Source organism: Clinocottus analis, unplaced genomic scaffold (genome assembly GCF_023055335.1).
Source record: "Clinocottus analis isolate CAN_PGR_092001 unplaced genomic scaffold, fCliAna1.0.p SCAF_17, whole genome shotgun sequence".
NCBI lineage: Eukaryota > Metazoa > Chordata > Actinopteri > Perciformes > Cottidae > Clinocottus > Clinocottus analis.
The window spans coordinates 10,198,175-10,213,217 of record NW_027175898.1 but is presented as its reverse complement, the minus strand read 5'-3'; the positions used below and the strand labels follow the sequence as shown (position 1 = coordinate 10,213,217).

Here is a 15,043-nt window from a genome sequence, read left to right as displayed (position 1 = left end):
AAAATTGTGTTGGATTATTTCAACACATTTTCCCTTCATCCCGTTGAAAGCCAGTTTCAAGTGGAGAGGATTACGACGGTAAATACGTTTCCTTTTGGTACAAAGCTCCAAAGCCACTCACTAGAAAATTGTGTCAAGCACACTACCTCACCTCAGAACTCACCTCCCCCTCATCACCCTTCCTACTACATCTTCCTTCCTTTCCCATCTAAACTAATTCCTAGTAGTTATTTTTCTCTTGTTTTGTTTAAGAGTATTTTTGATGACTAGCCGTGACAGTAAAGTAAGCAACGCGAGGATATCCTGTGGTTGGAAATTTTGTCAGGCAGGTAAACAAAAAAAAACCAAAAAATTCTGCAAAGTGGAATATTTGTGTGCGTGTATACACAATTTGTCTATTATCCTGTGTTGAGCAAATGCAATTTGTATTCAGCCATTGTTATTGAAAGCCTTTCTCCTTTTTGTGCTCTGATTTCACATACCGACGTCCTGTTAAATCCTACTCCATATTCACCCTTCGACTCACTGATTTGTGTCTCTCTCTGTATCTGCAGTATAACTTTGTGGGGAGAATCCTTGGCCCTCGTGGACTCACAGCCAAGCAGTTGGAGGCAGAGACGGGATGCAAAATCATGGTGCGAGGAAAGAGCTCCATGAGGGACAAGAAGAAGGTAAGCTCATCAGTATGGCAGAGTGCCCTGTGTCTTTAATGTGTGCAATTATATGTCTTGAGATTAATCTTACTCTGTAGATTCCACTCACACAAGTACAAGTCCTACATTGATTTTACCAAAGCGAAACACAAAAAAAGCTTGCCTTTTTCTTTCGCCACAAGGATTCATCCTCTGTCTTGAGATATGAAACAATAACCTGAAATTTACTAGGACTGCTTTCATACAAAAAAATCCCACTTTCACTGTAGAGACTTGAGACAGACACTCGCTCAGTTCATGCCTGGTGGCTGCACTCTGACATCTGATATGGCTGTTTGCGAAACACTGCAGTGGAAAGTACAGATGGCAGTAGTAAGTCAGACTGCTAAGGCCAGGGGCAGTCTCTATTTATGGACATACTGAGTTGAGGTTGGACACTTAAAAGGTTAATGTTTTGTGTGTACAGCTGAGACCCGAGGGGTGAACTTTTTTATTTATTTTTTTTTTTTTACCTGCATTTGCATAATGAATTGCAATGTATTTGGGCCCTTTTAAACGGCCACATCACAGCATTTAAAAAACAAGACGGACTGTCACAAAACAATCCAGATGAAAATCGACCAAACTTTGTTTTGTTGTCCTGTATTGCCCCTCTAGCTGGTCAACCTTGCAGTAGTATGTGTTGTCTTTTAAGACTACAAAGTTGACTCTTGGCATATTTCAGCGACACCAATTAGCATGCATATTCTCATGAGATTCCAAAGCGTGCTGGAGTCACATTTGATGTATTTTTACGTTACTGTGAGAAAAAATTGACACTTACAAAAAAATGTGGTATTTCAAGCATGCTTATGTATTGCCCATGGGCTTCAGTCGCGTTATAATGGCTGCTTTCGGGTGTTTTTCTTTTGTTCTTCGTTCAATGACACCTTTTTGAAGTTGCATCTATGTTTTTAAATCCCTCCCTTTACCCCCTAGTTGCTCTGATTTGCCAGTCAGTGGTGCTGTATTAAAGTGCATTTCCATAAGTCAGATGAAGTGTATTTCATCCCTATTGATATGGGAATCACCTTTTCTACACACACTCACACACATAGTCCACAGTGCCTACCAACAGAAACAGAATTCATACACAGATGTACACAGATTTTCAGCTGAGTCATAATCTTGGAAGCTCCAGTTTGCTGCAGGGGCAGCATTTTCTTTCCTTTTTTCTCTCCATTCGTTTAAAAAAAAAAGTGTATCTCTTATCGTTTCCTTCGGAGTGTGTTCATTATCACAGAAGAAAAGGAAGTCTTCCGCTGTGGCTCTTTCTTTGGAATTAGATCCAGAAATAGTTAAATGTGCAACATGCTTAGGCATGTACAAATTCTCAGACACACTTCAGGAGTTTGTTTTAGCTTATTTCATGAATCTATGAATAACTTTATTAATCTTTTACCATTTTCAACTTAATGACATACGCCAGTTTGTTTGGACAGGACATGTCAAAGGCTCTGCACAATTATTATGCTAACAAAAGCCCGGTGCAGTTAAACATTAATGCAAAAACACCGCTGAGCAGGGTCATGTATTTAATCTGTGTTTCGATTATGAGATGAGAGCAGGGAATAACTCAATATTCAAAACGTTTCATAAATAGTCCTGGCTGGTTGCTTTTAGAAGGTATGAAGTAAATAAATAAAAAATGTTTACGGTAGCAGACTGGGTTTTAGTACATCCATATAATTGAATTGTCAGCTTTGTACACAAGGCTTTATATTCTTATGTTTCTGTCCCTTACCTTAGACTACCATGGTGTCTGGTTTAGATATTTACAGCATTGATGGTTTAAGATGAACAAAAGGTGATGTGGGGGGAGGAGAGAGAGAGAGACTTTTTTTTTTTTTTACATCCTTTGTTGTCTCCGACGTCAATAAAACATGAGGATTGCTGTCAGGTTAGCTCCCTGTACCCCAAAATGCTTTTGGATCGCCAGGTTGTCACAACGGTCTCAGCCCCAGACAAAGCTTCCGTCGTAGCCTCCAATCGCTGATGCCTCGTCCTCAGTATTTCCAGCTTGATGCCCTGTGGCAGCAGAGGAAGCCGCGGGAGCAGCTTAGCCAGTGTGTTTATTCAGGATCCATTAGCGGCAGCGTTTTTATGCTCTCAATAATTCAGCTGGTTGCTCCCTCCTGGGCCGCACTGCCTGGCGGGGAGTCGGCTCACTGGAGCTATGCCGTGGGAGAGAGACGAGCAGAGACTGAGGGAGAGAAGCTGAATAAAATAAAGAACAATGGAGAGAGAGAGAAAAGCATGTTGTGTATACAATGAAGAGGAACGGAGCAAGTGAAGAGAGCAATGCGGTCCTTAACAAATATAATGCTTTTTACTATGTTCCGTTTATGTTATAATAAGAAATGTTATCTACTATTACTGTGGTTGCTTGAGCTGGTGTCCATTTTTAACAAATCTCAACTAAATTTAATGTCACCATTTTTGTCACTACTTTCGTCATGAGCCTTAGTCACTATAGTGAAGTCATAGGAACCTAGCTTGTTTGCATTTAAAAAAACAATGTCATTAGTCTGTACTTAGATGGCAAAGTATTCTAAATTTCACTAATGATTGCATATTTAATTTAGAATATGGAGAGAAATATACATTTCTTTTATCATAAACCCACTGTGAAAAGAATGAAATCACTGAACTGACTAGTGCATGTGTGTGGACAGGACTTGATGTTCCGCTCAAATAATAGGACATGAGACTAACGCAGGATAACAACCTGTCTCCAGACTGCACTCTACACTCTGTTCAAACTAGACTAATAATAAGGTGCCTGTGAGTGACTATAAGTACAGGTACGTCTCTCGATTGAGACTTTTGGGCAACCTTTGTTGACACATTTGTCGAGACAGGATGGATCACACACTATCTTCATGGATAGTACTTCTTTCAAGGGGTTTGACATCACTACACTTTTAATCCTCTTCCAGTCTTTTCTGTTGTGGCCCTTTTCTTTGTTTGTTAAATATTATAAAGTCTTTAGTTACTGCCCAAAGGGATGGGCCTATTTTTGATGATCATTGTCTAAACGGTTGGAAGGGAAAAGGACTTTTCTTGGGGCCTTATTTCATTTAAACTTTTATATAAAGTGGCAGCGTGCGTCCCTGTGGTTTTCATTCCTACAGTCACACTTTATACAAAACAATATCAAGTACAACAGCAATTAAATTACAGGTATGTTATATCGACCAACGCACTCGTAGAATAGAGATTTCCCTCCATTTTGCAAAACCAATTCCCTAGTTCTATTTTCGCTACGACAGTGCAACATTACAGTTAGCACCAAGGACCACCGTTTTACCAAACTAAGTGTCCATTCAGACCTGCACTTTGAGGACTGCTTTATATCAAATGAAATGCCCTTATAACACTTGATTAGTTAGTTTTTTGCTAATTGTCCTGGCACAAATCTCGTATCAGCACGGTCACTGGTAGAACAGAATAGGCCTCGGGTTTGGATCTTCAACCCCTGCCAGAAAATAGACTAAAATCTCCTGGGCTCTGATTACTTGACCCAGTATAACTGAAACCTAATTTCGTCTTTATGAAGAGTTTATAGAAAGCTATATAATAATGTAAAAAGAAAAGATAGTCCAAGTTGTTACTTTTGAGGCCTCAGGGTTTAGTGGCTGAACATTTCTTGGATGGAAAGCGATAGTTAATGAAACATAGATGGCAATCACCACCAGGTTTAGTGGCCCTCACAACATTTATTTTTTACACAGAGCAAGCGTCTAACATTTAGGTGACTGGTCCAGGATTGTCCTGTGGAGATCTCCAGCTGTCCCCTTTGTACCTTTTTGAATTAGACTTTTTACTTGATGTATTTTATAACAAGAGATCTGGCCCAAAGCAACCAATAAGGTAGACCAAAGTCATTGAGTATCAATAAGTCGTGCTTTATTTCAATTTAGTGAATCTTTAAGTATTTATAGACAGTCTATCTTACTTGAAAAGTCAAGTAGAATTAATTTTAGATAGTTGTCATTTAATATATTATTTAATATCCCATTGTCCTTATCATTCTTTTACAACTGCCCTCTGTTGTCCTTCCATGCCCCTGCAGCTCCCTACTGCACCTGTTTGGTGTGCTGGTATTTAGCCTTAGTTACATTGACCCCAACTGGGAATGTGCTTTAGGATCAAAGGAGAAGGGACTATTCAGAGCAGGAGAGCTGAAACGGTCCAAACTGTTTCATTTGCCTTTCATTTGTCTTAAAGTGCAATATTGCGAAGACAGAATTGTAGCGCCACATAGTCCAACATTCTATTTGGACTCTGATCTTAATTCACAACACCAATAATTACAATCTTTGTGTCTGCAAATGTGCACCCTGTTATTTGTATTTAAGCAGAAGAATGTATCTCTTCCCGTTTCAAGGGTGTGCCTTACCCTGTAGTGTACCTTCCTGTAAAAGAAGTGAAATGATGATACCAACAAGATCAATAAAGTAATATGGATACAACCAGAATTAACTGCTGCTCTTTTTAGTACAACCAATAAAAGGGAGGGAAGTGTCAGAAGAAAAATACAGCCTTCTGTATTTATCATCTATGTGCATGTGATGTCATCCATGTTGAGAATTGAGGCTATAAGATGTATTGGGCTCAAACGTGTGTGTGTGTGTGTGTGTGTGTGTGTGTGTGTGTGTGTGTGTGTGTGTGTGTGTGTGTGTGTGTGTGTGCAAACAGGTGGTGTACTGATGATGGACGTCAGGCAACATAACTGACAAGCAGTTTTTCCCCTCTAAACCTATTCTTAGATGTTGTTTCTAGATGCCGTGTACGTGCTATTCATTCGTGCTACATATTTTACCAAAACTGATTACCCTCCAGTATGTGGTTATAGCCATGGCATTTGATGTGGGCCAACATGGACATTCTCTTCCAAGGCCTTCCCAGAATTCCCTTTGGTGCTCTGCTCACCTCCCCTCTCTGTTTTCCCCCTCCACCCTTCCTCCTGTTTGTCATGCTGTCACTTTCTCTCAGAGGGCACAGAGTGACCTTGTTCACAGGCAGTCATGCTGGTGTGTGTGTTCCCAGATCTCGTTGCTCACAATCCTACCTAAATCATAATCTGCCAGAGCTTTGGCACGCACACTTGACATGCACATACACACACAGACATGTGATCTTGTTGTGCATGTATGTATCTATGATGTGCTTTCAGACAGTGTCCTGCTTTCAGAGTTGTGACCTGTCTATCTGAGTCCACTCTAGAAAATGCTGAGTCACCTTTTTGTCCCCAAGTCCCCTAATAGGCCATAAGCAAACAGCCATTGTGAAATAATGGCCGGGCTGCTGAAACTAGGCACTCCCCCCTGTGTGGAAAAGGGGAAAACGAGAGTGGAATATTGAACTTTCTTGACTGTGTGTGCGTGGTGCGTGTGTGTTGTAAAGAGCAGTGCCATGGCAACAGGTCTCTGTGGAGTAGAAAGCGGGAGGGTGGCACTCGGCTCAAGCTCTAAACTGTGTGTGTGCATGCTTCCCTCTCACTTTGTGGGTCTGGTTGAGTGTATTGAAATCATGTCAGGTGGACCCCCTGCAGAGTACCTCAATGCATTGTTAATTAGACACTCTCACACTGGCTCACTACTTGCCAATGAGCAGTAATCTGAAGTTGGGGTGGTTTGAATGGGCGGGGGTAAACGACACGGTGTTCATCAACAGTCTGAACAAACCGGCAGGAGGGGAGAAAGCTGGGATTCAGTTGACTGCTTGAGACTATGACCTCCTTTTGATAAAATAATCACAATTCAGTTTTAGTTGCAATCTTATTTTTGTCTTTATCAATTCTGTCAAATATTATCATAGTAACATTATCTTGTCTCGATATTTAAATGTGGTGTCACACATCCAAGAATCAAAGGTTGTGTCTAGTTGTGTTTAGGTGACCTAGACCTCAACTCCTTACCTCAGGGAGAAGTAGTCAGCTTTCAAACCGCTGACTTTCATGGTTGTTCAGTGACATGCGATACAACCTCAAAAGCTTTTCAGAGCGCTCTTAGTGTCTGCTCACTGCATTTACTGTCAGTGGGGAAACCTGAAGAGGGAGGAACATATCTATGCGAAATGGAGCGCAGTTTAAAAAAAAAAAAAAAAAAAAAAATGCAAATGTAATTCTACTCCATATTTCTCTACATATCTATCCCTTTTTACCTTTCCACAAAAGAGTCAGGTTTTGACTGGGCTTCACACGGATGTACCTAAAAAAGACATAAAAGGTGCACTATTTCCCAACCTCAGCCATCCCAATTCAAATCTAGAAAGGGATTGAAAGGCTATTAAGCTTTGTCATTTTTTAATACAGCCGATTTTGCCTTTCAGGGACTGCTAACGCTACAATTTGGCACCCTCTGAGTGCTTTGGTGCAGCCTTTTCAGGTGGGAAAACGACTCCCCCAGGGAGCTTTTGTTACCGGAACAGTATTGTCCACGCAAACACGAGTCGAAGACAGAGGCACACACTTGTGCACCTTCACACACACAATCCTACGGCACTTTGAACTGTATCATAATTGCATGCATATTATTAAATTGGTGTGGATTAAAAAATCCCCATCCATCTCCCTCTGATCCCTACACCCATCCATCTTTTCACTGATATTAATTGCTGCAGGGGTAGCTGTCGACTTTGTCTCTGTGAAGCCAGGGATCTATTAAGGAAGAGTGTCCTTTCAAAGTTAAAGCTAAATAGCTGACTAAAGGACCACTCCTGTCATTCTGCTTCTCTTCACAGGGCTCCATCGTCCTCTGTGTATGCCTGCCTCTCGCCTCCTCTTCCTCTGATATACTGTGTTACGGCACTGGTGCTCCAACACACCCACACTGTCACATTCACTCACCATCTCTCTCTCTCTCTCTTTCTCTCTCTCTCTTTCTCTCTCTTTCTTTCTCTCTTTCTCTCTCTCTTTCTCTCTCTCCCCCTCCCCCCCATCTCTGTCCAGGAGGAGCAGAACAGAGGGAAGCCAAACTGGGAACACTTAAACGAAGACCTTCATGTCCTGATCACAGTGGAAGACACACAGGGCAGAGCTGAGATCAAGATGAGGAGAGCGGTGGAGGAGGTCAAGAAGCTCCTTGTACCTGCTGTAAGTACATACCCCCAAACACACTAGTATACACAAATTATGCACAATGGTGGCTGCTTATGGTCTTATTTAATGCTCTCAAAAAGAAAACTTTCCAAGGAATTTAACACAAAGGATGTAGTTTATCTCAGATTTATTGGTGCTGAGAGAGGCCTTTCTATGCTGCATGATCTTAGTCCAAACAACAAAATATTTGGGGTACATATGGAACACCACCGCTATCCCACTGTCAGCATCCTGTTTACTTCCATATATAGACCAGGAGAACAGGTTGGCCGCACCCCCAGTGGAGTGGAAAAACATAGCTACCCGTACATGCATCCGGTGACTGCCACATTTCATCGCAGCCTTCCCCCTGCCACGACTTCCCCCTGCCTCGACTTCCTCTTGCACTGTGCCACTAGTGATAGCTGCTGATAGTTTTTTGGCATGCAATTTGTATTTACCCTGCTAAAAGTGGTGACCAGGTGGACAGGGCAGCTGAAGGCCCAGATATGCTATCAGGTGGCAATGCACAGAGCTTGTTGGTCTGCGGAAATGGGGCCAGCCAATGCCCAGCATGCAAGGTTAACCAAGAGATGCAGTGTCACTTGAACCACAATGTTGTTGAGCTGCTTTCCTTCATGCCGTTTATCCCGTTAATACAAAATGATGTTCATACGTGCACTTAATCTACATTCTTAAAAAAAAAATTTAAAAAAAAAGCAGCAAGGACAATGTTTGCACTTGATGAAGCTGTATTACAATTTATCCGCATATCACTTTTTAGGTGTAGAATTATGGTGCTAAAACTGGGTCATGACACTTCAAAAAAGATGACCTCTTTTAATTTTAAGCAAATACACAGAGCACAGAGGAGGCCGGGAAGACTGAAAAGCAAAGTTGCAAAATGATAGCACATCTTTATGCAAGTGCAAATGTCTGAAAAGAATACACTGTACCAGGTTCACTTAGCTATATCTAGAGCCATGACTTGTAACTTTTCGTTTAGCTCATCGGAACTGCACTGGTTATGGATGTGAGAGCTGACACAAGGTGGGATATTCTGTCTCGTATGATCATTGCTCCCCGTCTGTCTTAGCAAGGCCTTAGATCAGGCTGACAATGTGGAGAGGACTTCAATTCATGTTGTCTGTTTTTTTAGGATTACTCGTCTTGTAATTTTGCCTGTCACACATTTGGGCACTTGTTTTGTTTCAGAGAGCAGGAGTGTTTCAGATGTACACACATAGGATGTTGACACACAAATTAACATGCTCAAGTATGTGCATGCACATACAAACTTGAGGATGAAGCCATCTCTGGAAGCGGCAGTGTGTGTGTGCGCGTGTGCGTGCGCAGACACGCAACAAAAGCTCATTCGGCATACTTCTAAGTCAATGACAGCTCTTGGCAAACACGTATCAGAATAGAGTGCCACAAAAATAGCGTACTCACTTTTCTTGAAATCTCTGTTCATTTTGCAGCCTGACAAGTGCTTCAAAGATGGTCTGGTAATTCAGTACCTGAACCATTTATTGGGTTCATGAGGAGCTCTCCTCTTTTATTTCTCACACACAAGAAAGCAGCTTCAAGCTCTTTTGAGACACTAATAAAATCTTTCTCATAAAAAGTTTCACTCTACCCTTAATTCAAACAAGAGCTTTTATAGGGATAATTAATGACCCATTGCAATCCACCAGAGGCCATTTTACTTCAAGCATTCTTTGTTAATTTAAAGGTAATGAAAAGATTCTACCATTAGATAGACGATGTGTATTCTGAGCCTATCAAATTCACCTGTAAATGCTTCAATTATTGAAGCATTAAGAGCAACAAGTGCACATGTCTCTTGTTATATGTATTCCAAAAATATCGACCTTTTACTCCTGATACATTTTCAATTAAAAATTGTTTTTAAACATGTTTGTTCTTGCACCAAAACCTCAATTTAATATTGATCATAAGATTAAACCATGTTTAGTTTTGTAGATCTGACCTTTCATTTTGCTTGCATCAGAGGCCGCACTCTTAATCCATTACCTCAATGGCCTGGCACGGGTTTAGGGTATGAGACATAAATGTCACTAGAAGTGACATAGTGTCAGTAGAGAATAACTGTAATCCCGTTCCTGAATACTGGTGCGCTATCCAACCATGAATCCCTTAAGGCACTATTTTCTTCATGTTGCGTGCATGTGCATGCACACAAGAGTGGGTGGGCAGTAGAGATGGTTGGCAGTAATGCCCTTTATCATGCTAAACTAGATGGGATTAAACTATGGACATGCTGGGATTGCACTGTTATAATGAAGGGCATCTTTTTAACATTTGGCAGTGTGAAATTGCCTTTATTAAATTGCTCAGGAAACAAAACGTGAGGTTATGCTTTTTATTCCCTTTCAAGAAACAGGCTTTACTTGTCATAGAGGAAGACTCAGCTGCAGAATTTAAACAAAGAGGAAAAATACGATAACCAATAGGTTTAGTCTACAAAGCTTGTGGTAAATTGAAGTAAAAGACTTTATAGTTTTTCTTAATCTCATAATTCACTCTCTTGGCATAAGGAGCCACAATCTCAGACATGGAACAACCTATAGTCACACTGGTCCAACGGTCAGGCACATAGTTTTTATTTTTTTATTTTGTGAGATAATTGTGTTCACTAGTAATGTTTTTTTTTTAACTTGACCATGGAAATTTGCTTTTCTTTTGAAGATGTTTGAAGTCTCTAACTAGTTGCATTTTGCAATAACAGTGCACTTATTACACCTAAACAATGTTTCAAACAGATATAGGAACAACAAAGTGTGACTATGTACTACTACTATAGCGCTATTGGAGCGCCCTATGTAGCGCTCTTGTGCTCCCTAGTCCTGTGAACTCCTCAACTCACCATGAACTGGGGTCAGGGGAGAGAGGGAGAGAGAGAGAGAGGGAGGGAGAGAGAGAGAGAGAGAGACTGATTGAGCTACTCTTTCAAGTGTGGATTTACTCCACTGATCCTGCCCTAGTACACGCACACACTGAATAGCACGCACACATGGATACGCATGCCCAGAAAAATACATACACACACTCACCAAAATGCTCTGCTCATCCCTTGAGTCTGTGGTTAAGGCCCTCAAACGGAGCCGGCAGCAGAGCCCCACTGCACTTTAGGTAACCTTCGCTCACATACTTGCAGGGCTGAATGCATAAACGCTGACTGGCCCGCACTGCTTCCCCTTCCGGTCCCTAGAAGAGGCGAGTGAGTAAGAATGATTGACCTGTGGTCAGATATTGTCCTTTGATAAACAGCAGCCCCTTGCCAATTGTGAGTAAAACAGAAAACCTGACTTGTGTATATGCCGTGAATATATACAATGATGTCACCATCACAAATAAGAAGCAGGTCACTGCTAACTTTTTTAAACAGAGACCCGCTTAAGTCCAATCTATCCGAATTACTTCCATATGTTATTAATGATCTTCTGCTGAGTTGTACTCCCAAATGTCAAACAACTTTTGGATGGTGAACACAGAAATTCCTCTGTTATGCAATAAGACTTGGCCCGCACAAAGGGAATCGCATGACTATAAAACTTTGTATATAGCTGGCCTCAGGCTGTGGAGCAGTTTTAGTGTAATTAATCATCAATCAAGGCCAAACATGTAACCTGAAATACAGCAGAGGACCCAACAGTAAACACCTTATTTGGGAAAAATCAAGCCAGAATCTTTTGGGCAACCGCTAATGTATTCTTATACGTGTACAAACGTGTGAGCATGTTGTGGCTTAGGCCATTAAATTGTTTAAGCAGCTATAATTTATTCCAGTATTGACATTATTGACTGGAATATGGGCAAAAGTAAAACATTCATTCAAGTTTTCATAGTTTTTTTTAATTTTTTTTTACTGTAAATGTACTTTTTAAATGGCAATAATTATGTCAGCCGATAGATGCCGTAAATTTCTATCATACCATTTAAATGCACAGAATGTTACAGATTAGTGGAGAAACCTGACAAGCCTGCTTCATATACTGGTTAACAGACATAAATTAAATCAAACACTGCTACCTTTGCCCACTCTGTATACTGCTTTATACTTTTTTTACACAGCAGTTAAGATGTCATTGGTCTTCTGGTGTCATTGTGTAGGTGATGAGCAGCAATGTGATCACTCAGTATGACGGCTTATTTCGATCTATCAAAATCCTCTCTCAATGCCGGAAGGATGGATAGATAACACTGAGCTTGTGTTTGGGTCCTCGCACACGTTTGGCTCTATTTTGGTGCATTTTAAAAAAATGTGTGCTTTTTTTGTATATTGTATTCAAGCTCATTTTGTGTGTGTGTGTGTGTGTGTGTTTAATTGATGCATGTACTCACTGGACATTGTTATGGATATGATACATTCTTATTGGTCCCCTCAAGTCACTACACTGTATGAAGGGCTAATGGGAAAATGACAGGCAGACAATTGGACAAAGCCATCTGAGATCAGACATAGGCCTTGTTCTTCGGTAACTCTGCGTTCTTTTGCTGAGAGGCACCTTTTCATCAACTTTTACCTTTTGTATATAATTCTGTTGCATTGCAAGATTTAAAAAATCCCATGCCAGCTAAATCCTAAAATATTAATTTAAACATATTGACCTGGAAACAACCACCCAGTACTTAACCTCATGACTTCTGAATCATCGCATTTTTATTATGACCAGTGATATTTCAGATTTTTACTCTGAAGTCTCTTCGGGTGATCCTATTCTTTTGTAAATATTATAAATGTATCTGATGGGACTGTAGATGTTTCTCACGTTATTGTAAGAACTCAAGTCACGTCATGCTATTTAAGTTATGGGAGATTGCCCGATGAAAGAAGCTTCAGACAATGCACTCTACGTTTGATTCAGTGCAGTGACAGCAGGCACTTGCCGCAAGGTATATACAAGACATGAATCGAGACACACACACACACACACACACACACACACACACACAGACATAGAGCACCTGAGAAGCAGGGAAGGTTAGGTTTGAAAGAAGAACAGCACACAGTGAAAGAAAGAGCTAGTTGGTGCAGGGGCACTTTGGCCCTGGAGAGCCAAGGCTAGCAGAATGAAACTGTCATTGCTGAGAACAAAGTGAGCGCGGTAGCAGACCAGCGGCCTCGAGCACCACTCCGGTTGCAACACGTTGGGAGCCCAGTCCTGCAATCTTGCTCATGCCCACTGCTCCCTGTTGTGCTCCATCTCTCCATGTTCGCCTAAGTCCTTCTATTGCCCCCTTTTTTAAGTTCTATTTTTAGGTATTGCTTTTCACTTGTGTAGTTCTAGTGCACATTATATAATAAATGCTTTGGCAGTGGACAACAAAGGGAGAGCCCTCCATCCTTTTCTGTGTTTGGCTAACCAGGCACATTGTAGTACTTCTAGGCCAACATAAAGTTTCTCTTTGAGGCAAACCTGTTGGACGGCCCCTTTGTTTTTATTCCGGTGCCTTGCTCTCCCGAGCCTTCTGTGTCTCCTCATTTCTTTCTTTTTTCTCTCCTCTTTCATTCGGCTATGGACCACCTTCATGGACGAACATACACTAGATGGTGTTCTTGTAAATGCAAGACAGATGGACCTTAATGGTCGCCAAGTTTGGCGATCTACGGGGTGTTGCGTCTGTACTCACCAGTATGCATCCGGCTTGGCAGAGTGCTACAATGGTACAACTATCAGAACCACTCAGGCAGGAAAGGCATACGCAAAGAGAAAAGATGATGCAGAACAAGCAGAGCTGGATTTAAACAGTGGACGTCTGTTCTAGCCAGCAGTGTGCCGACTTTGCAATCAATAAAGACCTCTTTTTGGTTTTCTTTGCTTTTTAGCTCTCACTCTGTCATCCCCTCTCTCTCTGTCAGCAGTGTATGACAAATGAGTACAAAACACCATCTGGCTGCATCATTCTTGTGTGCCTCCCCAATTAATGATGTTTATTCTCTGGTAGGCTTCCTATCACTACCATTCTCTTTTTATTTACTCCTATTTACACCCGCCACCCCATGTCCTCTATCATGCACAATATCCAGCCATATTTATAAGAACAGAAGCTCACCATTTTCATTGAACCTCATCAAGCACAGTCAATGGCATGCACCATTCGATAACATTATGTGAGCGCTTCTAACGCAAGCGTCAAAAACAGATGTTTCTGAGATGATGTATTTTTGGTTCCTGAAAAGGAAAAAAAGTTGCGATATCATGAAATTAGGTTGTGTGTTTCTATCATCCCGGTAAATCTCATCACCATAACATATTGTGTATTGACTGTAACAGAGCTGCAAGGCCTGCAGTACAACTGCAGAGCTAAGGCTGTGACCGACACGTTCAACACAAAGTGATAAAGGCTATCTTCCCTTATCATATGCACTGTACATGTGTGATTAATGACAAACATAGCTATTATGTCACACACCAGCCATTTCAAATAAGCGTTGGGACCTTTCAGGTGATAAGGTAGGCAGGAGATTGGTAGTTTTTTTTTTGCCAATCTTGCAGCCTCGCCGTCCCTGTAGGCTTTTATTACCTTCATCAGGCTAATGAAGGAGTTGGAGTTGATCATATTAACCTTCTGGTCTCCAACTCCCAGGACACCACAGTTACAACAGACTGGACCGTGCATTTCTCTCTCTCTCTCTCTCTCTCTGTCTCTGTCTGTCTCTCTGTCTCTGTCTCTCTCGCTCTCTCTCTCTCTCTCTCTCTCTCTCTCTCTCTCTCTCTCTCTCTGTCTCTCTCTCTCTGTGTGTGTGTGTATATGTAAACATGTATACTGTGAGCGAGAAGGGTGAGCTCATCCCACCAGCACGTAGACACTGCATCTTCCGCATGAATGTTAATCATCTTTTTAATTGGCTTGCTTGACTCAGTGACCTCTACTTGAGACTGCAATCCTGCATCACTGTGCTTCTCCTATGCTGTTTTCTTACTTTCTTAATAGTGTGTGTCTGTGTGTAGTATTTTAGCTTCCATTCACTCCCAAGCAGTAGAGAAAGGAGCTGGCCTGGAGGCAGCGTGACCTTTCACTCCCAGCCATCCTCTTGTCGTCCACTTTCATCATTATCCATCTTCAAATCCTCGCAGTCTTTGTACCCATTTATCCAGCCTTTTGGTCCTCATATGCCCCCATAACACATTTGAGGCAGGTATGTCTCAGACACCTCATGAAACCGTGTAACCGGGAGAGGAGAGCAAACACTAAAACTGTGGTTCATAAATAGCCTCTAATTAATGATCCAGAGGTG

General features: G+C 41.4%; 1 protein-coding gene across 7 annotated transcripts in view; it reads left to right on the top strand.

Annotated features, from left to right (window-relative positions):
* Positions 1 to 15,043, top strand: part of qkia (QKI, KH domain containing, RNA binding a) — a 65,212-nt gene that overhangs the window by 32,270 nt on the left and 17,899 nt on the right. For 5 of the 7 annotated variants that reach the window (XM_068580056.1, XM_068580059.1, XM_068580058.1 and 2 more), the window contains exons 3-5: positions 555 to 671; positions 7,440 to 7,457; positions 7,648 to 7,791. In XM_068580056.1, the coding sequence (XP_068436157.1) occupies positions 555 to 671; positions 7,440 to 7,457; positions 7,648 to 7,791 (279 nt within the window). The remainder of the gene's footprint in view (positions 1 to 554; positions 672 to 7,439; positions 7,458 to 7,647; positions 7,792 to 15,043) is intronic. The other 2 variants (XM_068580060.1, XM_068580055.1) reach the window with 1 other exon arrangement.